Raw genomic sequence first — 25,024 nt, 5'->3', positions numbered from 1 at the left:
CTTGTAAAAAACTTGTAACAAAAAATGTAAACATGTTTACCTGTATGCACATTGTGGGACATTTTGATCGACGAGCCACGTCGGGTTAGTGAACTTAATTTCACCTTACTCACTCTCCCGGTAAGAGTTGGGATGGTTCTTGAAGAAACCACCTATGGCCACAATCCTAGCAAATGCTCGAGTCCAAGTCTGAATAATAATCATTTTAACAATGTTAAGTAACACTTATAATTTAATTAACCACAAATAAAGGTAATAATTGTGAATAACATAACATTTTACGTACCTCCATCATCTCCGTGAAGTCTTTTTGATTATTCGACGACTGCATGAGATCTTTTTGGCAATCGAGGACGGTAATGGTCCAGGCCTGGATGTCGATCCGAAATGTGAACCAATGAAGGTTCTTGAAGTTCAAGACGAACATGATCTCGCGAGCACCATCCCAAGGCAAAATATCGGTGTCCCTATACCCAGTCATCGGGGTAATAGTTGCCCTCATATCCCAGTCCACGGGTTCGGGCTCTGCTCCCAGCTCGATGGCCTTCTTGATGTTCGCTTCTTCCTTTGTGAATCGGCCGTACACGTGCTGAACCCACCGACAATCCATGATTCAGACGTCTTGCCGATATCCGTCGAGAGCTCGTTGGCGAGCCCGAATCATGTGAATTATAGCATCAATATGCTGAGACATAACAAACATATAGAACTATTTTAAATTGATAGGGAAAGTTAAATTATATAATAAATAACATACCGAATCATGTAGCCATCTGGTTTCTGTCAATATCGTGTCGAAGAAATTCGTGTCTCCGTCGCACGTCTTCAGGCGAGTAGACTCCATGAACTTGCCGTCCCACTTCTTTGTCCGTAACCACTTAACAAAATTATTAAACTCCTTTAGTCTCGCGTCCTTTAACGGGTTGAACTTCGGGATCGGCTGTTCTGAATACTTGGGCCTCGTCGGATCAGTGAAATCGGCCCAACGCGACGACTTCTGTTGCACTTTTCGATCTGGACGTGGCGGAGTAAACTGTGGCTTGTGGCTTTTCTTTTTAAGCGGAGTTGTGAGCGGGCGTTGCTTATCCGGAATGACGTCTTCTCTACGAGGACTCGACAAAGACGTCGACAACCTGGGCGAAGTCACCGGCCTGATCTCCGAAGACGGCTTCTTCGATGACTCGCGATGCGAAGAAGACGGCTCGTGCGATGAAGACGCCGGATTTTGACCAGCCGCCGGAGGAGGAGGAGGAGGAGGAGGGGTCCGGCGGCGTTTACGACGACCATCAGCTTGGGTCGTGGGAATCTCACCCCCAAGCAAGCCCGTTTCTTCCTCGAACAAAATGTTCAGCCTCTTCCACATATCAAGCTGTAAGTCAAAGTAACAAAATATGTCACGAAATTTAAACTTGTCACAAAAACTAAAAATAAAATAAAATGATATTTAAAGTTGAATTAAATTTAAACTTAACTCTAAAACGTTAAATTAAATTTAAACTTAACTCTAAAACGTTAAATTAAATTTAAACTTAACTCTAAAACTTTAAATTAAATTTAAACTTAACTCTAAAACGTTAAATTAAATTTTAACTCAACTCTAAAACGTTAAATCTAACCTGGTTATCCCTGATGCGCTCAATTCTACGGCCGCTCGTGCTAAGAGCACGTAAAACTATCCCTTGCGACTGCAACATTTGTTCTTGGGATGCTCGCAGTTGTTCTTGGGAAGCACGCATTTGTTCTAGGGAAGCTCGCATTTATTCCCACATTTCCCGTGTTATGACAAAGGGCTCGGGAATGTCGGCGCGAGGGGTCGGTGTGGGCCTCGATCCATTGCGGGAGTGGTCGGACTACCAAGTCGTACACCGGGAGTGTCTGACACGTGTTCATCGTCGGAGTCTCTGACGATGACATCTTCTGCAAAAGTCGCGACTCGATCTATTTCTTCTTCGATATCTCGCGGCTCTGTCGCATCTTCTCCCTCGACGTCTATGGGATACAGACATTTGCTCGTCTGTGTCTCGAGGAGAGTGAAAAATTCTTTCTCCGCTGCCCTTGGTCTCAGCATTTGAAGAACACCCACCTACAATACATTAATAAACGTTACCAATATTCCAAAATAATGTAAAATACATTAATAAACGTTAAATAATAAAAAGTTACCGTTTTTTTAATTCAGGACGGTCTCGATGTCTCTGCCCATGATGACCACATTACTAGACCACGAGTGCATCCTGGGCACACGAATCCCCTGGTTCGACCCGAACCTCATCCCGATCTCTGGGATAGCCTCGTACGCCCAGTAATGAAGGGTATGAAGATTACTCGTCAATGTGTACTTGGCCTCTTTCTGTGCCACGTCCGGCTTGTCATTCAACTTCTTTTGCAGCGTCTCGTGATAATGCCTTAGGTTCACCGAGAGGCTAGAATACGTCTCCGCCCAACTCAAATTTCCCCAAGGCATCTTGAAGAAGAAGGGGAGGTCTTCAGCGATGTATAGAAATTTTTGCCACCTTTCCTCGATGGCTTTGTTGGCCGGCTGCCCCATAAGATATCCATAGACGAATACGAGCAGCCCGAGCTTGAACGCATCGTCATGGCTCTGACATTTGGTGAACGCGTTGATCAACGCGCTGAACTTGCTTCCGACGACGCCGTTCAAGTGGTCCGTGATCAATCGATCTCTCTTTCGCTCGTCTTGTTCGGCTTTGGTCGGACCGTCTTCATAGCTCATCCCCGAGACGAGTGCGTACTCGAGGCGTCCAAATCTTACTCGTTTGCCTCTGATACCAAAATGTATCTTCCCCCGTACCGTCGCCTCGATCTTCTTCTGAAGGAGAGTATGTACGAGCACCGGTGAGAAACCAAGCTCGCTCTCCGTAAAAAATTGCTCGAACTGAGTCTCGAGGATTCGATCTTTTATCCCGAGCTCATCGAATCTCCTCCGTACCAGCTTCAAGATCCCCGTCCCACCGTACGTGATACGACCCGGGAATGGGACGTTGTATATGTAGTTCAAATTGTCCTAAAAAACGACAAAATTAGGTCAAAATCATAATTCATCGTATGACATCGTACAGACTCGTATAGCATCGTAAAAAAATAAATTCAATTTTTTTAAAACTATCGTACATCATCGTAAAACAAAAAAATTAATTTTTTTTTAAAAACCATCGTATAGCATCGTACAGCATCGTACGACATCGTACGATGCATCAACCTTATCGTACACTAGCCCTAATTTCAAACCCTAACATTCTAAATCCGACCCAAATCACCTCAAATCAACTCAAATCAGGTAATAACTAAGTCCTAAACCCTATTCTAACTATTTTCAACGAAGTTTAACAAGAAATTTCATGAAAACTTACATTTTTACTTGGTTTTGAAGCTCGGGATTTCTGTCCGTCACCGCCGTCGGATCTCGAAGCATTTCCATCGTACGCCATCGTCCTCTATCGTACCGACTCGTACAAGATCGTATGCCGTCGTATGCCCTCGTACACGATCGTAGAGTTTTTTTTTTTTTTTTTTTTTGAAGTGAGCGAGTGAGAGAGAGATTGAGATCGGGGGGATTGAGTTCAAATAGATTATAAGAGTATCTTTGTCCGATTATGGTACAAAAGTCCATTTTGAGATATTTTTCAATATTAGGGTCTAAATTAGATATTTAATGGCTTATTAAGCCCACTTAATGAAATTTCTCAACCAAAACTGGATTATAGTTTTTTCTCTCTCTTTTCAGGACACAGACTAAGAAGATACTCGAGCATGGTCAATGAGGATATAAAATAATGCTGAAATTAAAAATAAATATTTATCAGAAATGTAGTTTTAAGTTGTTACAGATGTCAACATCATCGGAGTGAGCGTGCCGGAGTGGTTATCGGGCATGACTAGAAATCATGTGGGCTTTGCCCGCGCAGGTTCGAATCCTGCCGCTCACGTTTTACTCTTTATTTACTCTTTAATTGATTCCTTGCTAATCTCTCTATCTATCCCGAACGCCTCATTTTTTTTTTTATTTTATCATTATTTTTTTAAGCTTTGTCGCTTCATTTTGTAGTTTGTACTTTGTATATACTGTCTCTGCTCTATGACAATGAATATGCTCTGTTATGTCCTGCAATATATTAATCAAAGCTTCACATTTCTCCCTCCAAAATACAAAAAAATAAAATAATTTATACAGCCAAGCCATTACTAAGGTCCACTATCAAACCCTCACTCAAGGACTTCATGTCACACCCCAAACACCTCGCCATCGCGAAAATCTCCTCCGACTTCGGGTGAGACCTATCGCTGGCCGAGAATCCGTGGAGCCCCGCGGGCCCGCCCACGTCGGCCCGGCTCAACCCCACCACTTTCTTCACCCCTCTCCGCCTCATCCCTTTCCTTATCATCGCAACGCTCTCCCAATCCCCTCTCTCCGCAAACATGTTCGAGGCCAATACGTACGGGCCCGACTCGTGGGGCCCGAGGTCCATCAGGGCCCGAACGGCCCGCTCCCCGATCTCGGCCTCGTCTTTGTGAACCAGGCACGCCCCGAGAAGGCTCTGAAGCCCTGATAGCCCGGGCCCGCCCGGGACCCGCCTGGCCATCTCCTCCGCCAGCTCGACCCGCCCGGCCCGCCCGTACATGTCGACCATGCAAGCGTAGTGCTCTCGGCCCGGCTCGATCCCGTGCTCTTCGACCATCGAGTCGAAGATCTTTTGACCCTCTTCGACCATCCCTTTTCGGCTGCACGCGGTTAGGACCGAGAGGAAGGTCACCGAGTCGGGCTTGGCTTGTTTTTCCTCCACCATCTCTCGGAAGAGCCGGGTCGTCGAGGCTTGGTCCCCGTGGGCCGCATAGCCCGAGATCATCGCGGTCCAGGCGAATCGGGTTTTCTTCTCGGGGGTAGTTTCGTCAAAGACCCTCCGAGAGTTGGTGATGCTACCGCGCTTCGCGTACATGTCGAGGAGCGCGCCCGAGAGGATCTCGTGGCCGTCGAGCCCGAGCTTGATCAGGTGCGAGTGGATTCGTTGGCCGTGCTCCAACGAGATGTTCTCGGAGTCTGCAATCGCGCCGAGAGCGCTCCCGAAGGTGTAGTGGTTCGGTTCGAACTCTGTCGTGGCTGAAAGAAAAGTTTCGAGGGCTGTTAGGTAAAACTCGTTCTGGGCGTAGCCCGAGATCAGGCAATTCCATGATGTGATGTCTCGGATGAAGCGGGTCTCATCGAAGAGTTTCGAGCAGTCTTCCATGGAAGAATTGAACTTTGCGTACATTGTTATGAGGCTGTTGCACACATGTATCTCAGATAAAAATCCAGTCTTTACGCTGAATCCGTGGACTGTTTGACCTTCGAGGATGGAATTCTCTGTGGTAATGGCGTGGAGTAGTCCAATGAACGTGACTTCGTTCGGGTACACTCCGTCTGATCTCATTTCCTTGAATAGAGAAACGGCATTTTCTTCGTCTATGGAGATTATTGAGGTCCATGAAACTACGTTCCGTTCTTTCATGTCCCAAAAGACTAACTTTGCATCTTCAATAGCCTCGGTCTTTGAATATGTCGACATCAACACGTTACACACCGAGATATGATTACCGTATCCCGATTTGATAGCTGAACCGTGAATCTGTTTTCCGAGTTCTAGGTTTCTCTCGTGCCCACAAGCCGACACAGCGCTCGTGAAAGAGATGTGATCAAGATCCTTCCTTTCTCTGGCCATCGCAACGAAGATCGTAATCGCTTCGGACCCATGATCTCCACCCTGAGTGTAACCCGAAAGAATAGCATTCCAAGTTACCAAATCTCGGCTAGGCATTTCTTCGAACACTTTTCGAGCATCCAGTAAAATATTGCACCTCGAATAGAAAGATATAAGCGCATTCCCAACGAACAATTCACAGTCCAACCCAGATTTCAGAACAAGACAGTGTAACTGTATTCCAAAGAGAAACTCTTCGCGTTCTGAACAAAATCCGAGGATCGTCGTGTAACTCACAGGATCAAATGCGACTCCGTTACAGTTCATTCTCAAAGCAAAGCTCAAAGCTTCCTCGCTTTTTCGAAACCCAGATAGGATTGTGTTCCAAGCAACCACGCAAGGGTCGCGCAAACCCTCGAACACACAGAGTGCACTATAAAACTTCCCGGATTTAGAGTACATGTTCATCAGAGAATTCGATACCGTCGGAAACCGAATAAAACCCGAAGATACAGCATATCCGTGGATTTCTTGGCCAAGTCTAGGTTCGCTTCGACAGGCTTTGAGAGCGAGCGTGATTATCGCGTTGTCGATGTTTTTGCAGCGTAATCCCATTCGAAGCTCGCTCTTGAAGATTCGTAGAGCTTCGCGGTAGCGATTTTGGCGGAGATGGTAAAGCATAGAGGTTCTAATAGAGGAAGAATCTGGTTGAGGACTTTGGTCGAACAGTTGGTTATCATTTCTGAGAGAGTGGAGGATTTTAGGGGTTATGGACCGTTGGTTTGGCAATTGGACCAGACGTTTGATGTTCAATTGGCGGGTAATCATCAGAACCCCACACAGAGAGAGAGAGAGAGAGAGAGAGAGAGAGAGAGAGAGAAGAGAGAGAGAGAGTATAAAGCTTGATGTATGAGTTTTTGCGAAAAAAAAAAGAGAAACAAAATGGCAGCTACACAAATAACACAATTATTGATGCTTTTATTTAGGCACGTTTTTACTCATGGTCCATAAATTTTATGGAATGTGGACCTGTGGTAGATTGATCTTTATTATCTTTTTGGCACGATCAATCTTTGGAACTTTGAAAATCTGGCATCTGGACGAGTTTCTAGTTTGTACAAATAACTTGTCTATTATGAAAGTACATAGATTATAATTGGTTGACAAAAGAAACAATACAAAGATCAACGAGTTACAGATACGAAGCAAAAGAAAAACTAGTGCCCCGTTTGGTTAAGTTTTCCATTCCTGTTTTCTGTTTTCTGATTCTAAATTCTAGAAAACAGTTTTAGAAAAACTGTTTGGTTATAAATTCAGAAAACAGATTTAGAATCATGTTTCTGTTTTCTTTGAAATTTGTTTAGAAAACAGAAAACAATGAAAAGTTGTTTTCTATTTTATCTCTATACAATTGAATGGAAAACATAACCAAACAACATTTAAAATATTCCGAAACGTAATTCTAAATCTGTTTTTTAAATTTAAAAATTAGAATCAGAAAACAGAATTTAAAAACAGAAAACGCGTTTAAAAAACTAAACCAAACGGCGATTTAAATATCAAATCACATGACTAATTATTCTACTCTAAAGTGTCACGAAAGTTTTACACTTGAAATTCTGTAATATATATAATTTAAAACAACTCGTAAACTTAATAATACGTTTAGAAAAATAAATACAATAGTTTAGCTGCACACTTTCCATTATACTTAATAACTAAATACAAACAAATAGAAGTAAAATAAAAGGACCAAATATAGATATCATTCAATAGTTAATAAGTTAGTAAATAAATGGACATATTGTGAGCGTGCCGGAGTGGTTATCGGGCATGACTAGAAATCATGTGGGCTTTGCCCGCGCAGGTTCGAATCCTGCCGCTCACGTTTTAATTTGTTTACATTTCTTCACAAAATCCAAGTTTTTTTCTTTCCTTTAACCTCAAATTCATCTTTTTGATTTATAAATATTTTTTTTGCCCTGCAGCGTTAAAGAAAAAAAATGTTACTGCAACAACAATAGAAGAAAAACTGTTTGGATTATTACAAAATCAAAATCGATTTTGTTTTTAAAAGGTGTATTTTTAATGAGTTTCTATGAAATTAAGCTATGCATAGTCATCTTAGGGCATATTATTAACTAAAATAGCTAATTGTTTTCACTTTAAATGGTGCAATATTTGTTTAGCTGTGTTTAATTTTTAAGTTTGAAGTATGTAAGATTTTTGGTCAAGTTTTTACTAGCATCTAACGATAATTTTTAAGGATTTATCGCCATAATCTAAATTTTAAATGATTATAGGTCACTTCTTTTGACTTATTAATCTTGGATCAGATCTCAATGCTTGTTTCAATTTTGTGGGATGCGATACTATGTTATAAGTTTATATCTCAAAACTAATTCACAATAAGCAGAATAACCCACAACCTTTAATTAGTTTTTAAGTCATTATTTAGGATGATTAACATAATGCCCCTTTTTATTATAGCTAACTAAAAAGAAATCAAAATAAGAATTTACATACATTGAGTATTGTTGTTACATTAATTGGCGATTTAATGTTGGCAAAATATTTAAAGAATCGTGATATATTATTTCGGATAGAATTGTGTCTTGTTACGACTATTCTAGAAGCGTTACAGTTTCTGTTGTAACAGTTTGCGCAACAATTGCGGCCCATTCACTTTTGGGCTTTTCTATTCCGACTTGAAGTAGGATTCCAGCGTGGATTAATGAGATAATGGGCTGGTGTTCCTAATCCGATTTCAAGATTTGTGTTGACCTAGTTTTTTCATATAAATAGGTCATCACCTCACCTTCTACACTCACGCCTTTGGAGAGATTTATTTGAGTGTTTTAGCTGAGCTTAGAACGACCTGTGTTCAAGCTTTTAAGGTGTCTTTTACCTCTGCTGTGTTGCCTATATACGGGTGATTGTATTAGAAGCTAGAGGTTAGGTTTTTCAATTGTTTTTGTTGGGAAACATGTTTAGAAGTCTCGGGAGAGATATTCTGTGGGAATCGAGGGGATCTCGTACTTAGGGGGAGCCTAAGTTGCTGTTGAAGAGGATAGACGTAGGTTGGGTAGCTAGCGAGGGAGTCGTTGAGTGTAAATCCTTATTGTACCACGTTATCATAGTAAATTGCTTTCCACCGAGCAAAGACCCTCCAGACGTAGGCACGAATTGCCGAACTGGGTTACCAACTCTGGTGTCTATTTATTATTTCCGTACTCATATTGTTAATCTTTTGTTTCTCTAAATTTCAGCAACTGTCGCACTTTCTGTCACAAACACTTTCTGAAACAGTTGCGCAGATTTAGTAATTTCAAGTATATTCACGCACTCACAAATAGCAATTGACTTAAGATTGACTCATATTTGAACTTTCTATCCCATAATCTTAAAAAAAAAAACTAATTTTTCAAAATTTCAGTCCCTAGTTAATAGAGTTCGTTGATCTTCTGAGTTTTTCTAACTGCGCTCTTTTACAATCTACTAAAGTTTGCAATACTATAAAGGTGTCAAGTTTGATCACATACCAAAAAGACAAATGCAATAATTAGGAGTATAGAAAATGTATACAACGATAACTACCCTTCCCTTTTTATTACCACTTTCTAAAGCGTACAAGAGCTTCAAGATCAATAATTTAACTTTCTCTACAAAAAAAGATTCCACTTGTGTGATTTCTTTACACAAGACAACAACGACACGGCAACTAATTCTTACTACTATTCATGGTCAACAATGTATAGATTCCATTAAAAATCAATGATTCTAAATCAAGATTCCCTAAAGAGAACATTTGATTCTTCAAACTTTTCCATTATGGCACAATTCTACGCTTCACGTAAGAAGAAGAAAAAAAAAAGACCTTAAAATGGACGTTGGAGCTTTGTTCGTCCCTTGAATTACTTGAAAAGCTTTTGAAATCCTACACACACACAACGTCACACAAAAATATATATAGCAGACTTCTACTATAGGCTATTAATTACTCTATATAAACATTAATTCACTATCATATCATGTGATAACGACAATAACAAGGAGGAAAGCTAATTGAGTTACAACTCTTTATTTCATATTCATGATCAAATATGTATAATTATATATATATATATATATATATATATATATATATATATATATATATATATATATGTTGCCTAATTTATTATTCTTTCTTTTCGCAAGAGATGGAATTAAGTGGTACCAAAAAACACACTACATAAACCGTCAAACTTTTTCCAATCAATTTAGACTATTTTAAGGGACTTATTCAGATATCCGAATGTCAAAGATACGAATAAAACTCCAATACAGTTTAAAAAAAAAATATATGAAAACTCCAATACACTTACAAGGGTTTCATAATTTAGATATCGATTTGGAAAATGGGTCACACACGCCAAGTTTCTTTTATAGTAATTAAATAGTTTCTCTCACTTTTCTGGGACCAAATTGCTATGGAAAAAGCATATTATAATATCATTTTTCTAGTAGTGTTAGGGTCTAAGAGACCCAGCATCTTTGACTATTTGATCGACCAAAAGTGTTGGATTGTTACTGTGCACTAACATGTGGGAGTGGAAGTGCAAAAGCTATAATTATAATTGCTTGAAATTATTAGCGGCATATATAGTTTTGTATTATTTAACATAATCTTGTATTATCATGCACATAATCGTGAACACCATATGGAAAACTAAAAAAATGAATTATGTATGTTTCCCGTTATCCAAAATCTTGGAAAAGATCCAAAATATGGACCCTCCTTCTAAGGACAACTTTGTGGGAATAATTCAGAATATATAGACGCATATATATCCAGTATCTTATCACCACTGAAGCCAAATCTCTCAAACAACCGACTCAAAAGCATATGTAGTATTTTTTTTCTTTCCAAGTTTGCCACGAAATTTTGGGAAGCGAAATAGCGTGTTGGGTTGAAGATAGAACACATGATATATGCTTATTTGTTATATTAAAGAGAATCTGTAAATTAAATATTCTATGGACGTGTCAATTAAGAAGAGATCATAGACTTTATGATATATATATATATATATATATATATATATATATATATATGATATCTCTGTTTATCTTGTAATGCTTTACACATGTTGAAGTAAAGATGAAGTGAAAATTATATATGTTAAAATTATAGGCCAATGATGTGTGATCCTATTTTCAAGTTTGTTCACAAATTATAAAGCTATTATTTACAAGTCCTTTTCATTACATAAAATGATAAATATCGTATATAACTTAATTTGTTTTTTCTTCTGTAAATTTATAACTAATCATTTATTTGAACTAATTGTATCTATTAGAGACTACAACTCGGAGCGAGCAGTTATTGAACTTCGATAATATTAAAAAAAACGTCTCTTTCTTCTTGGTAGCTTTTATATTAATACTGAATTATTTAGATATATGTTTAATACATGATGAAAATCGCATTTAAAGAAGTAAGTCATATATGAAAATTCTCAAAATATTTGATTTTTTGAGAAGTGACCCTATTGGCCAAAATTGTATGATATATATTCGTAGTGCAAGAACATGAGTTATATCGGTCAAGATGACATAATAATACATGAGTATTAAGTTGAAAAAGGATAAACCTCTACCTTGTGGAGCATGCATTTCTGCAGTCCATAGAGAACGAACCCAAGATCTCATATGTGTGGAATTACCACTAGACCAATCTAAGAACCACCAACATATTTGATTTTAAACAAATTATAATGGGTATAAATAATATTTCTTCGACCATTAAAGACTAAACCTTTTATTTTATTTTTATACTTTAGGGACTGATTTGAAAAGAGACCCAACTTTCTAAGCAAGCCCAGCTCAATGGGAGGGCAAGAGGGGCAATTACCCAAGGCCCCCACCACTCACCAGGCCCCACTTAAAAAAGCTAATATTTTTTAAAAAAGATCTTAAATTGGTACATATGCACTGATATAATAATTTAAATAGAATACTCAACTTAAAAGTTAAAACAACGAATATGTTAATGAGCTTTTTGTTTAATTAATTATCCATAAAATTCAAGGGAACTCAACATTTTTATGTAATAAATCACAATAGTAGTATGATTATCGTGGTAATTTATGCCTCCAATATGCTCTTTCTCGTATTCGTTGGTTTTAGGGAAGCAAATGTATGAAGTATTCACGGCCCACAAAAAATATTTTTGGAAAATTAATCTATAGGAAAAAAATGAAGAGAAATACAAAATAGAGAGTTCTATATTAAAGGATAGGTAAATTGATTATATTAATTATTTTTAACTTTTATCATTTTTTATTCCTTAATTTTTCTATTTCTTTTTTGTTTATATTATAAATTTTAATTTGTGCTTATTTTTTTTCCAACTTATATTAATTAGTATTTAATTTTTAAAAACAAATTATATCATAAAATATAGATTAGATATGACTACTAAGAAATATTTATTGACATGTAATTTCATTTTTGTGATTTAACTTATCATGAATTTGCAATGTATAATTTATAATTACCTAATTTTTTAGAGGTCCTTTATTTTCTCATCGCCTAAGACTCCCTTATATGTCGAGCTGCCTCTGCTACTAGGTGAACCATTTCTTAGATATCTTTCGATGAAATTAATTAGATTCATTTCATGCTTTAATTTTTAATTGTGTTTCTATGATTACTAGCTAGCTAACAACACATTGATTGAATGAAATTCATACCATAACGATGTATTTAAGCCAAAATATACAAAGTTAGAGAGAGGAGAACGAGGATGACTTTAAATTTACATAAGGTATAATGGGATCTGGTTGAGTATATTTAATAATGGATAGGAATATTCTTTTGCAGAAAAAAAAAAGCATAAAGCTTTTTATTGATGATACTGTACGTGGAAAAAATGCAGGCAAGATTGGTGGAAAAGGGTGCTATATAATGCTCGGTATTCTTTTGAGAAAAAAAGGATATATAAACAAAGGAAATAGGTGGATCGAAGAAAACCTCTTTGTTGTTTTAGCCATGTGACACAAAAACAAAACCTAGCTAGTAAAATTACAAAATAATTTGCACATACGGTTATGCTAGTTGTCGATTTTTACATGATAATATAGAACTATATTATTAGATTCTCATGGTAAAACAAATGTAGGAAGCCAATATATTGTTGTAAAATAATCAATCTTTTGAAATAATATTATGATAGCGCTATGGTTATTTTGTAATATAAATGTGGTTATTTTGTAAATCATGTATTTTGATTTTGATTTGACTAATTAGCCATACTGTCCAATGATAGAGTAATGAAATCTTGATACACAAACAAAGAAAGCGAAGAAAATGTCCTAGTAAGATCAATTCGAGAACCAGATTCAATAGGATTTAGTTAAGTATTGTAAGGTTCGAAAAATCATAATCGATCAACAACCTTATGCCATGAAGAAGATGAAATTCAACATAATTTTTTTTTCTTCTCAAAATGAAAAACCTCCCAAAATGTGTTCCACAATTTTAGTATTTTATGATAATTATAATGAGAAAAGGGGCGAGGAATTGAGTTGTATTGGTAAATTTTTCAAAGGTAAAATCAAACAGAGAATAAAAATGAGGTTGGTGTGAGATGATTTTTTCGGATAAAATTTCTCCATTTATAATTTAATCTTTTATAGCTATCTAACTATATAGTCATTTAAAAATTATAAATTTACAAAATAACTAAGTTTTGTTAATTATAATTAATTAGTCATCATTTTGATTGACCAAAATTAGGTCACCAAATTTACTATTGTGTTTCCCGCCCACTTGCAACGCGTTTATGATTTTTTTTAAGTAACAAATTCATTAATAATTATCTATTTCTCTATTTTTTTCTTTCATCTCTCTCTCTCTCTCAAAGAAACCTAAATTTCAAATGCCCATCACACTTGATTCAGACCTATGTTTCTAAAAATTTTGGTATCAACGTAAAGCTATCACATAGCAGTTTCTTTTAAGACCGGTCTCTTGACCATATTTTCAGGCTCCCTCAGAGTTTTCCATAATGTTTGTATAGCTTCAAACCTTGTCAAAAGGTGTATCAAATGTCCTTAGTCCGATCAAGGTGATTCAGGTGGCGTTGGACTTGTGTCGACGAGTAGCCTCTGAAAATATACTTGATCTTCGCTGGATCCGCAAGAATCTGATCGATGGTTAACACCTTTATTGACTAATAAGTAGTTATCAATTAACCGGAAATTTCTTAACACCTTTAATAGAAGCTTAAATTAATGATAAAAATAAGTACCATCTATTTATATGGAAACAAATCGCAGCATTAACATCTCCATATATCCTATATATAACAAATGAATGACAGCATGCTCTACGTATTTATAGTTATTTAATCAATCTAATTATTAAATTTTCATTTTAAAATGAGAAAATTTGGCAAAGATGCCTAATGTGAGAAAATTGTGGCAAAAATACATAATATTATCGGTTTGTAACACTTATATGCCTAATATTTTAAAGTTATGGGTAAAATACTTAATATCGATATTTAGTCCCTCTGTTATTACTTGAGATGTTCAAATTGGATGGAAAAACATGTGTAAAATCTGATAATTTTGAAAAAATTAAATAATATATAATTATTTTTTATTGTCTTTGAATATTAGAGAAAAAAAAACCCTCTCTCCCTCATGTAGCTGACCATTTTTAAGAGAATGAAATATTTATAGTTAGTTGGATTTAATCACGGTTCAATATATAATTTTTATTAATTCGTCACTAATTCTTGATGGCCAGTTGAAGCAATGTATTAAATTGTAACTTTTTTAGTATAATTTGTTATTGATAGTTAAAATCATCAACTTATATCATTGGTGTTTTTTTTTCGTTTTTTTAAATGAACTTATTTTCCACGTTGTTTAATAAAGGAGAAATAACGTTTTAGTGAAATGTCGAGTTTAATCTTTGGTTTTCAAAAATGTCGAGTTCATTTTTGGCGTTGGTGGAATGATGGCACATAATTAAATGGCTACTTTCCTACTATTTAGTAATAAGTTATTTTAAACTAGCTTAGTTTCTTATAAATTTGTATAATCAAATACCTTTATGTGATATGATATCAAAGTATTGTTTAATATCCATGAAGTCTAGTAAATCTTCTTCAATTCAATTAAGTGACAATAATATGATTACAGTTTTATTAATTTTTTTTGTGCTTTTTTCTTAAATTAAATAGGCAAGACTCATATATAATATCATCATTCATATATCATTTTCAATATAAAAAAGATCAATGCCATTGGTTTATTGGTCTAGTACAACTCAATCGCACAACTATCTAATCCAAAACCGGCTGGAAAGACTTGCTATTTGAGTTAGCAACAATCGGAAATTCTTCAAGTTTTGATGGGACAATTTAATAAAGGTCTGTTAGGAATCTTTCCTACAGAAAGGTATTATAGTAATTAAGTACATGATATTGTATAACAACATTCGATGAGAGAAGTATGATTATACATACATTTGATGAGAGAAATATATAACTCATGAGTGGAGCACTTAAGTTGGTCAATGATGAATCTATGAATGAGTAGCTAGATTTGAGATCACATATGCGGTTTGCCAGTGAAGCATTCTGTACAATTGGTTATTGTACATGAACTTGACAGGTTGTGATTAAGTACATCGTTTAAGTGATCGTTAGGATATGACGTATCACAATCACAACTTATGGCCACAATGTAGATCTTTGATTCATTCGTTCACAACTATAGAATATGCTTATATACTTATGTTTTGGGAGACCGGAGTATGATCAGTGAAGGAAGAAAAACATCAAAAGTGGAATCCAGCTCTTTATAAAGAGAGTCAATGTTAGCTTATCTGATAGTCAATTCCAGATGCATTAGATTGCGTGCACCTTTGCACTATGAGTGGAAAAAGAATCTTTTGTTGGAGAATCAATGGAACTCAGGGCTCATATGTGACTCGAGGGTATAACAGTTTATTTCACCATTTCGTGCCATGAGCTGAACCTGAAAGGTATACTATACGTATTAGTTATATCAATGGACACTTTAACTAAATGATCGAGTAAATATCATTCTAATAAAAGTGAATACGCTCCCGCTCGTGTTCATCTAGCTTCTAGATATTACGTCTATCGCCCCCTAGTCGACTTTGACAAAATAGACAATGATACTCTTATAGTAAATATGAGATTTGACTACGAGCTCACAAACATTGTTTTGAGTGTAAAACTCTTTGGTTATGTAAATGTAAGTTTTACATAAAATATTATTAACGGTTAAATAACTTTGAAAATATCACTTGGAACTATTAACAATCTTTCTTTTTCTGTGTTTTATGTTCGTAATGCATATTAATACATTAACAACCATCATTCAATTTTTGTTTTTTTAATGTTTTTATGTTCGTATCGCATTATTTTTTTAAATCTTCTTGTAACAAGTAGTTCTAGTCAGTTATTGCTAATAATGTATTTTTTTAGTTAATAACTGTAATTAAGAAGTTTTTAATGAAGTTTGCAGCTCAATTACGTTTAATCTAAATCTCAATGTGAACCAACAAAAATAGGAGGAAGAGCTTGGTTGTGAAGCTACTAAAGAACAAAAAGCAGAATTATTAACATCCCAATTTATGGTAGATGAGTATGAGCTATGAGATTCTAAACAATAACGTTGAAAATTGGATTGTAAAAATAAAACAAAAGATCCGCGAGTCAATATTAATTTGTAAATAATATATATGCATTACGAATGAACAATACACAATAATAAAAAAATTGAGAAGCATTGAATAAATTCCGAAGGATTAATTGGTAACTAATTGAAGATCAAACGACCAAAAGAAAAAGATAGAAACGCCATCTTGTTATTCTACATAATACTCGAAAAAATAAACATATATATATATATATATATATATATATATATATATTTTAAATAACTGTTAATAGTTGTTAATAGCGTTTACGAAGAAAAAATACTAATGAAACTGAAAAAGTTAAAAAAAAAATGCGCAAATTAGCAAAATAGCCAAATCAAACCTTATGATTTGCTATATAGCCAAGGTTTTGTAAATACTAAGTAAATAGCCACTCGGATGACGTGGCCCAATAATATGTTTTTTCATTTCCAAATTTACCCCTGTTGCGTTTGAATTTCGAATGTGTATGAAATTTCTGATTATATAACTTCCCGGTTTTTTTGAATTTAAATTCCTCATATAAGTGTGAACATGATTTAGTCAATTTAATGATTCCCTTTATTTTAGGAACTAATTTGGACGTTCAACCTTGGCAATTTATTTGTTTCCTATTATATTATTTTCTTATATTTACTGCATGATTTATCTTGTCTTGTTTTATTATTTAAATTTCTTGTTTGTAACGCACATATATTTCAAACGTTGTTATATCTCTCTTTCACGCCAGGTTCATCCCAGTTTATTAATGTATTTACGTATATTTACATACTGTTATAATGCAGTATATTTACATGATGTTATTTACGTATATTTACATGCTGTTATAACGCACATAAAAGATGTTCATGTGGCGGCTATGAGCATGATTGTTTGTTTGACCGACATCCTTGTAAATCCAAAAACACCAATTTTAAACTCATTTACAATGGTATTATGTGTAAATAATGACTTACAAATAATCTGGGCCTGTCTGACATTTACACATATTTACTGCAAAATATGTCAATCATATTTCCTTCTAATATCCAAAGACACGAATTCTTCAAACACATTTACAATGGTATTACTCATACACTAACACACATTAAAACAGAATCAATACACTACTCAACAAGATCTAGATATAACACATCAAGTTTTAGACATCATACCCAAACCTGTGAAATTTTTCGGATAAATGAACAAAAATCCATTGATTCATTACACAGAGGAAGAAGAATAAGCAATACCATCTTATTTCATAACCGATTCCTAAAAAAACACTTTTTCCATGTTTTAATGTGTAAATCGATGTTGAACATTAGTAAAAACGAGTTACAATCGGAATAAATTACACATGCATACATGTTTGAGATCCCCTCGCCGAAATCGGTAGTCGGAGAAGATGGATGCAGTTCGTCGGAGAAAGTGACGCGAGTTGAAATTTTTTTTTTTTGGAGAAATCTTTTTTTTTTTTTCTTAATTGCCGTGTGATAAGAGGTTGTGAGTTGATCGGTTTTAAATATGCAGTTATTACTCCCCTCAAATCTAGGAATCACGTTTTTTTAAAGTCAACTGCTGTGACTATGGGCGGGAATCATTTGGGCGTTTTTGTAAATTTAGGAGTGTATTAAATAATATCTGGCTATTTACTTAGTATTTACAAAACCTTGGCTATTTAGCAATTTTAAAGGTTTGAGTTGGCTATTTTGCTAAATAATTGAAAAAAAAATAGTAGTATTTGAAACAAAAAATTAAAAGAATAATCAACAAAGATGAGAGAATAACTCATTCCTGTAAATTTGGAAAGAAATCAACTAATTACTATTAATTACATCGATAAAAATATTTGATTTTGAATTTAAATTTATAACAATGCATATAAATAATAATATAATTTTAAGTAAATAGTCTTTTTCGTTACTGTTGATGTTGGACTTTGTCCTCCATTAATACTTATCGATTGGGCCCAAATTAGTTTAATTTGATCCGGGCACAGAGAGTGATGTCGAAGCCTGGAGTATATGCCTACACAAAGTAGGGCATTGATTCAGGATCAGCTCGTTATCTCGAAACGTTACTTTCTCGAGCTCACCTTGGCGAAGGTCAGCTCACAATCGTATCCCGCGAGCTCACCTTGGCGAATGCTAGCTCGCTCAGCAACGGCCTCCCTCAAGCGTTTCCCCAAAGATCCGGACAACACAGCCCGATCGAAGCATGGAGTCCTCAATCGCTCCCTCAAACCGGGTAAAAGATGAAACAAGGCTTCTAGGTGAGCGGTGAAGACCAATTCTGATTGTGATGTCGCCCTGAAGAACCGAAGCTCGCCTATTACCTCCAATAGCTATAAATATAGGATCCACGAGTACATTTCCGCACATTACCTTCAGCTTGTCAATTCTCACGCTTGCAATAGTCTCTAGCTCACCTGATCCTGTTGATCTACAACTTTTATTCGTTAATTCAATTTGTTCATTGTTATTTCTTTACATTTAGGCCCATAGACATTTCGTTTATTTAATTTACGCTATTTCAATCATTGTCTTTTGTTCATTATTTCGGATCGGATTTAATCTCGTTATGGAATTCCGAGACCCATCTCTATAAGTCCAAGTCGAGACTGATTTGAGGTAATTTTTCACGTCAACAATTACCCATTATTTTGATTGATAAAAATGGTGGCTAAGTATAATTAACTAAATGTTGTGCAATTTGCTAGTTTCAAACTATCAATATAGTTAGGGTCCATTAGGAAAATAGTCAACTTAAACGTTTGACATTGCTAAATAGCCAACGTTCGTAAATCTTAGGTAAATAGCGACCCTATCAAAAAAATTTATGCTTTCCAGGTTTGTCCCTCTTTTTTATTTCCGAATTTTCATTTAAAGTTTGATTATTAATTCAGCAGTTTATTTAAGAATTTTTTTTTAAATTTGAATTTTAAATTCTCTCTCTTATATTTCAAAAAATATTGCAAACATTTATTTCTACATTATTTCGTGGATTTCTGATAGCATATCAATGTCCAAAATATACGCAACAATTTTTTTTTTCTCCTGATTTTTGTGTTCTTTAAAATTGTATTCACACACAGATATATACAGAATATTCACAATTATTGACACATATTAACACATTTATTCTACGTTTTCATTTGAATATTTTTTTGAGTTATTCATTTAAATTTGAATTATGTTATGTGTTTAAATTTATAAATTAATTCTTTAGTTGACTTAATCGCATTAAGAGTCATTATTTCCAAGAATATAGCAAATAATTAATTTTTTTTTACATAATTACGTGAATTTTTGAAATCATATTAGTGCCCAAAATATACCCAGAATTAATTTTCTTGTTTCGTGCTCATATAATCGTAGTTCAAATTTACATATATATTAACAGATATTTACAATAAATTACAGTAATTTAAATTATTTACACATATTAACAATTATTTTCAAATAAAAAATTTATAATATTTAAATAAAAATCTTGATGCGGTGTTCGCGATCGACGAGATTTTGCTTCTGAGGGAGAGCTTTAATACGTTACTGAGACTATGACGATGACGTTGGAGAAGGAGGAAGATTCATCGGAGTCGGCTAATAAGAAGGGGAAAACCAGAAATACCCAAAATTTCAGAAAAAAAAAGTTCGTATAGCAAAATGAGACGCAAAGTTCACATGTTTTAGTCCCTGGAAACTCCATAGTTAGACCTCAAAATAAAGGAAACAAACTTCATTATAGTCAAATTCAACGAAACCAGAAAAAAGATCATCATTGAAGAATCAACCACAAATCAAATTCAAAACATCCATGTTCAATTCGTATTCACCTGTTATTATCATCCCCAATATTCTGCGCCATTGCCGAACCGAAACTCCCTTCCCTGGTGGCAGACTCGTCCCTCCTTCGCCGCCGCTGATACTCGATGTAGACGCATCCCACGTGGAGCGCACACTGCAAAGCGTACCTTACAATCCAGAGCCTCACATGTTATTCTCCTATATACTCTTTTTCTTTTTTGAATGTAATGAAGTCGAATGAGGTTTTGCGTGTAGTAATTGATTTGGTCAGTTAATATCTTCGATTTGCGCAATCTTTACCGATTTAAATGGTTATTTATTTATTTTTAATTTAAAATTAAAACAAAATCGATTTTGGACGATAATGATATGTATGGGTATTCTTGTTAAACTGTGCTTGTAAAGAAAATGGTGGTTATTTATCTAAGATTTACCAAACGTTAGCAATGTCAAAATTGACTACTTTCCTAATTAATTGATATAGTTATAATATATATATATATATATATATATATATATATATATATATATATATGTATATCTTACTTTTTCCGTGACCCAAAAAATCTGATAAAAAAATTTCAATTTTTTTTGTTATTGATATTGTTATCATATTTGTTAAGATATAATCTAGAATTGTATAGAATAATCTAGAATAGTGTAGGTTAATAGATATAGTCTAGTATTATATAGAATAATCTAGAATTAGAGATTATAGATAGGTATGGAATATTCTAGATTTAGAATAGTCTAGAAAGTTTTTACTACTCTTTGTATCCCTATATAAAGGGTCTTCCATGGTAATAAGAAGTACAACTTTTTCTCCAAATTCTTCTTTGATTACATGGTATCAGAGCCTCAGAAAATTCAGAACCTTCTCCGAAAATTCAGAGCCTCCTAAAATTCTCACTTTATCCAAAATTAGCTTTCCCTCTTTTCCTAAATCATAATCCCTTTACTCAATTTCTAGAGTTCCAACATCCTTTTTCAAAACAGATTTCTGACCAATCTCGTGTCGATACTTCAGCCACACCCGACGTCTTCCGCTACGTGTGCAGTCCGGAGTACGGGCATCATCTTCTCTTCAACTACTCTCTCCAATCTAAATGGCTGAAATGGCTGAACAAAAGGTTGTTGGTGTATCAGAGATGGTACCCGTACTCTCGAAGATCACGGACCACAAGTTGAACGGTTCGAACTTCCTCGATTGGAGCAAGACCATTCGTTTGTTCCTCCGAAGTATTGACAAAGACAATCATTTGACCGATATGCCTCCAAGTGACGAGTCAAAGCAAGCATGGCTTCGCGAGGATGCTCGTCTTTTCCTCCAAATCCGGAACTCCATTGATAGTGAGGTAATTGGTCTGGTCAATCACTATAAGTTCGTCAAAGAATTGATGGATTACTTGGACTTCCTTTACTCTGGGAAAAGAAATCTATCTCGAATGTTCAATGTGTGCAAAGCCTTCTATAGGGCTGAGAAGCAAGACCAATCATTCACCACCTACTTCATGGAGTTCAAGAAAACATATGAAGAGCTCAACATGCTTCTGCCCTTCAGCACCGATGTCAAAGTCCAGCAACAACAGCGAGAGCAAATGGCCATCATGAGCTTCCTTGCAGGACTTCCTCCGACTTTTGAAACTGCAAGATCCCAGATTATCTCCGGCTCCGACATTACCTCCCTCCAAGAGGTATTCAGCCGTGTTCTTCGTACAGAAGGGTCATCATCTAACCCTGTCAGCGGAGCCTTACTCTCTCGAAACAAGTATGACTCAAGCCACTCTAGTTACAAACCTAGAGGCCCACGAAGCTTTGATTCTCGTCTCAAAGATACTGGTACGATCACATGTAATTATTGCAAAAAGCCGGGTCACACCATACAAGAGTTTCGAAAGCTTCAATACAAGAATCAAAAGAACTAGTCCGCTCATGTTGAATCCTCTTCCGACAACTCGATTCGTGTCCCTGCCGATGAGTATGCAAAGTTTTCCGAGTACCAGGAATCACTAAGGATTTCAAAACCCTCTGTCACTGCCATTGCTGACTCAGGTAACCCAAATACGTGTCTCCTTTCCTCATCTTCCAAATGGGTCATAGATTCCGGTGCCACAGATCATATGACAGGTAATCCAAAACTCTTCTCCACCCTTACCCCTCATACCTCCACATCCACGGTTACTTTAGCCGATGGATCTCCTTCAAATGTTATTGGATCTGGCACTATCACACCTACTCCTTCTTTGTCATTATCTCATGTCTTGCATTTACCCAACTTATCATTTAACCTCTTGTCTGTTAGCCAACTCACCAAAACATTAAATTGTTCAACCTCATTTTTTCCCAACTCTTGTGTTTTTCAGGATCTCATGACGAAACGGATTATTGGTAAATGACATGAATCTGGAGGTCTCTATATTCTCGACACATCCAAATCCATTGCTTGTCCCAGCGTCACATCTGCCTTTAAAGACCACTGTCGTCTAGGTCACCCCTCTCTTCCTCTTCTCAAACTACTCTGTCCTCAGTTTAGCTCACTTTCCTCGTTAGATTGTGAGTCATGTCAGTTAGCTAAACATCATCGTCTTAGTTCTAACCCTAGGGTTAATAAACGATCTAGCACTCCGTTTGAATTAGTTCATTCGGATGTTTGGGGTCTCTGTCCCATTGCGTCCAAACCAGGTTTTCGATACTTTGTCACTTTTGTTGATGATTTTTCTCGTGTAACTTGGTTGTTCTTAATGAAAAGTCGTTCATAATTATTCTCATTATTCTGTTCCTTTTGTGCTGAGATCCGTACTCAATTTAATGTCTCTGTTCGCACCCTTCGTAGTGACAATGCCAAAGAATACATGTCTGGTCAATTCCAAAATTACATGACCCAAAACGGCATTCTTCATGAAACATCATGTGTTGATACTCCGTCTCAAAATGGTGATGCCGAACACAAAAATCGACACCTTCTTGAAACTGCACGAGCCTTGCTATTCCAAACAGGTGTTCCAAAGTGTTTCTGGGCTAATGCTATTTCGACTGCATGTTTTCTTATCAACCGTATGCCATCATCTGTCCTCCAAGGTGCTATTCCATACAAAATATTGTTTCCTAAAAAACCTTTATTCCCAATCAATCCAAAAATCTTTGGTAGTACATGTTTTGTTCGAGATGTTCGTCCAGGTCTCACCAAATTAGATCCAAAATCTTTAAAATGTGTATTCTTGGGGTATTCTCGTCTTCAAAAGGGGTATAGATGTTATTGTCCTAGTCTCCAAAAATATCTTGTGTCTATTGATGTTACTTTTATGGAACACTTACCATACTTTACATCTGAAAAACCGACGTCACCGCCACCCGAGGATGACGACCTTTTAGTCTATACGATTACATCTCCGGAAGTCTCTACTCCCTTAAACTCACATGTCCCTCCTTCTTTCACACCTGACCCTATCATTGAAAACACCACTGAACCTAGTCCTAGTGTTGCATTTCCTTCTCTTCCTCGACCACCCATTGTATACACTCGACGCCCTCGCCCGACATCTCACATACTCATCAATCCTCCAGAGAGATGTTCTGCACGAAGTCCCTCGTCATCAGATCCACTTCCGACCGATGACATTCCCATTGCATTACGCAAAGGTAAACGACAGTGTACCTATCCCATTTCATCTTATGTCTCATATAATCTTTTATCACCTTCTTCACGTGCCTTTGTTTCATCCATTGATTCCATCACAATTCCTAAAACTGTTCGTGAAGTCTTAGAACATCCAGGTTGGCAGAAAGCAATGATTGAGGAAATGAATGCCTTAGATGCCAATGGTACTTGGGAACTGGTTACTCTTCCTTCAGGGAAACGAGCAATTGGATGTAAATGGGTTTTCACGACCAAACTGAATCCAGATGGAACCCTTGCTCGACTAAAGGCCCGCTTAGTTGCCAAAGGCTTTGCCCAAACCTATGGTGTTGACTATTCCGATACCTTCTCTCCAGTGGCCAAGCTAACATTCGTTCGACTTTTCATCTCCTTGGCTGCCACCCATGATTGGCGACTCCACCAACTCGACATCAAGAATGCTTTTCTACATGGAGACTTGCATGAAGAGGTGTATATGGAGCAACCGCCTGGTTTTGTTGCTCAGGGGGAGTATGGCAGAGTGTGTCGTCTACGAAAAGCGTTGTATGGGCTGAAACAAAGTCCTCGTGCTTGGTTTGGAAGGTTTAGTCAGGCCCTTGAACAGTCTGGACTTCGAAAGAGCAAATCAGATCACTCTGTATTCTTCAGGAAAACGAAAGACGGTGTCACTCTCCTAGTTGTTTATGTTGACGACATAGTAATTACAGGAAGTGATACTGTTGGAATTTCATCCCTTAAAACGTTCCTCCACACGCAGTTCCAAACGAAGGACTTGGGCACGCTAAAATAATTCTTAGGTGAAGTATCGAGAAGGAAGAAAGGTATATACTTATCGCAAAGGAAGTATGTACTTGATTTGCTTTCTGAAACAGGAAAATTAGGAGCCAAACCTTGCAGTGCCCCAATGACTCCCAACATACAACTTACAAAGGAGGGAGAACTAATGGATGATCCGGAACGATACAGAAGATTGGTCGGCAAGTTGAACTACCTCACTGTTACTCGCCCAGACATTGCATATTCCGTCAGCATAATGCAGACTATGGAGGGTCAAAGACTGACAGAAGATCGACTACTGGATATTGCGTCTTTTTCGGAGGAAACTTGGTCTCATGGAAGAGCAAGAAACAACATGTCGTATATCAAGATCTAGTGCTGAGTCAGAATACAGAGCCATG

General features: G+C 36.2%; 1 protein-coding gene, 2 non-coding genes and 1 pseudogene across 4 annotated transcripts; 3 read left to right on the top strand and 1 right to left on the bottom strand.

The window, feature by feature from the left end:
• Positions 1-3,865: 3,865 nt before the first annotated feature.
• TRNAS-AGA (transfer RNA serine (anticodon AGA)) lies at positions 3,866-3,947 on the top strand. The gene has a single exon. It is a non-coding gene; the product is annotated as a tRNA-Ser (tRNA).
• A 179-nt stretch (positions 3,948-4,126) lies between these two features.
• Positions 4,127-6,563, bottom strand: LOC149398061 (pentatricopeptide repeat-containing protein At4g32430, mitochondrial-like). The gene has a single exon (XM_089615505.1). It carries the CDS (start codon positions 6,519-6,521, stop codon positions 4,185-4,187), a length of 2,337 nt encoding a protein of 778 aa, XP_089471631.1. The 5' UTR covers positions 6,522-6,563; the 3' UTR covers positions 4,127-4,184.
• Positions 6,564-7,499: 936 nt separating this feature from the next.
• Positions 7,500-7,581, top strand: TRNAS-AGA (transfer RNA serine (anticodon AGA)). The gene has a single exon. It is a non-coding gene; the product is annotated as a tRNA-Ser (tRNA).
• Positions 7,582-21,315: 13,734 nt separating this feature from the next.
• On the top strand, positions 21,316-23,541 carry LOC149398059 (uncharacterized; annotated as a pseudogene). The gene is made up of 2 exons (XR_016297061.1): positions 21,316-22,261; positions 22,573-23,541. The product of XR_016297061.1 is annotated as an uncharacterized LOC149398059 (transcript).
• The last annotated feature ends 1,483 nt before the right edge of the window (positions 23,542-25,024 follow it).

Source organism: Urtica dioica, chromosome 5, assembly GCF_054948205.1.
Source record: "Urtica dioica subsp. dioica isolate 48M chromosome 5, U.dioica_male_clone48M_v1_H2, whole genome shotgun sequence".
Classification (NCBI taxonomy): domain Eukaryota; kingdom Viridiplantae; phylum Streptophyta; class Magnoliopsida; order Rosales; family Urticaceae; genus Urtica; species Urtica dioica.
Note: the sequence above shows the minus strand (reverse complement) of the source record. Positions and strands in the feature narration are given on the sequence as shown.

What these genes read in the sequence shown, in the direction of transcription:
- LOC149398061 (XM_089615505.1), bottom strand. Translation starts at nt 6,521, where the DNA reads ATGATTACCCGCCAATTGAACATCAAACGTCTGGTCCAATTGCCAAAC.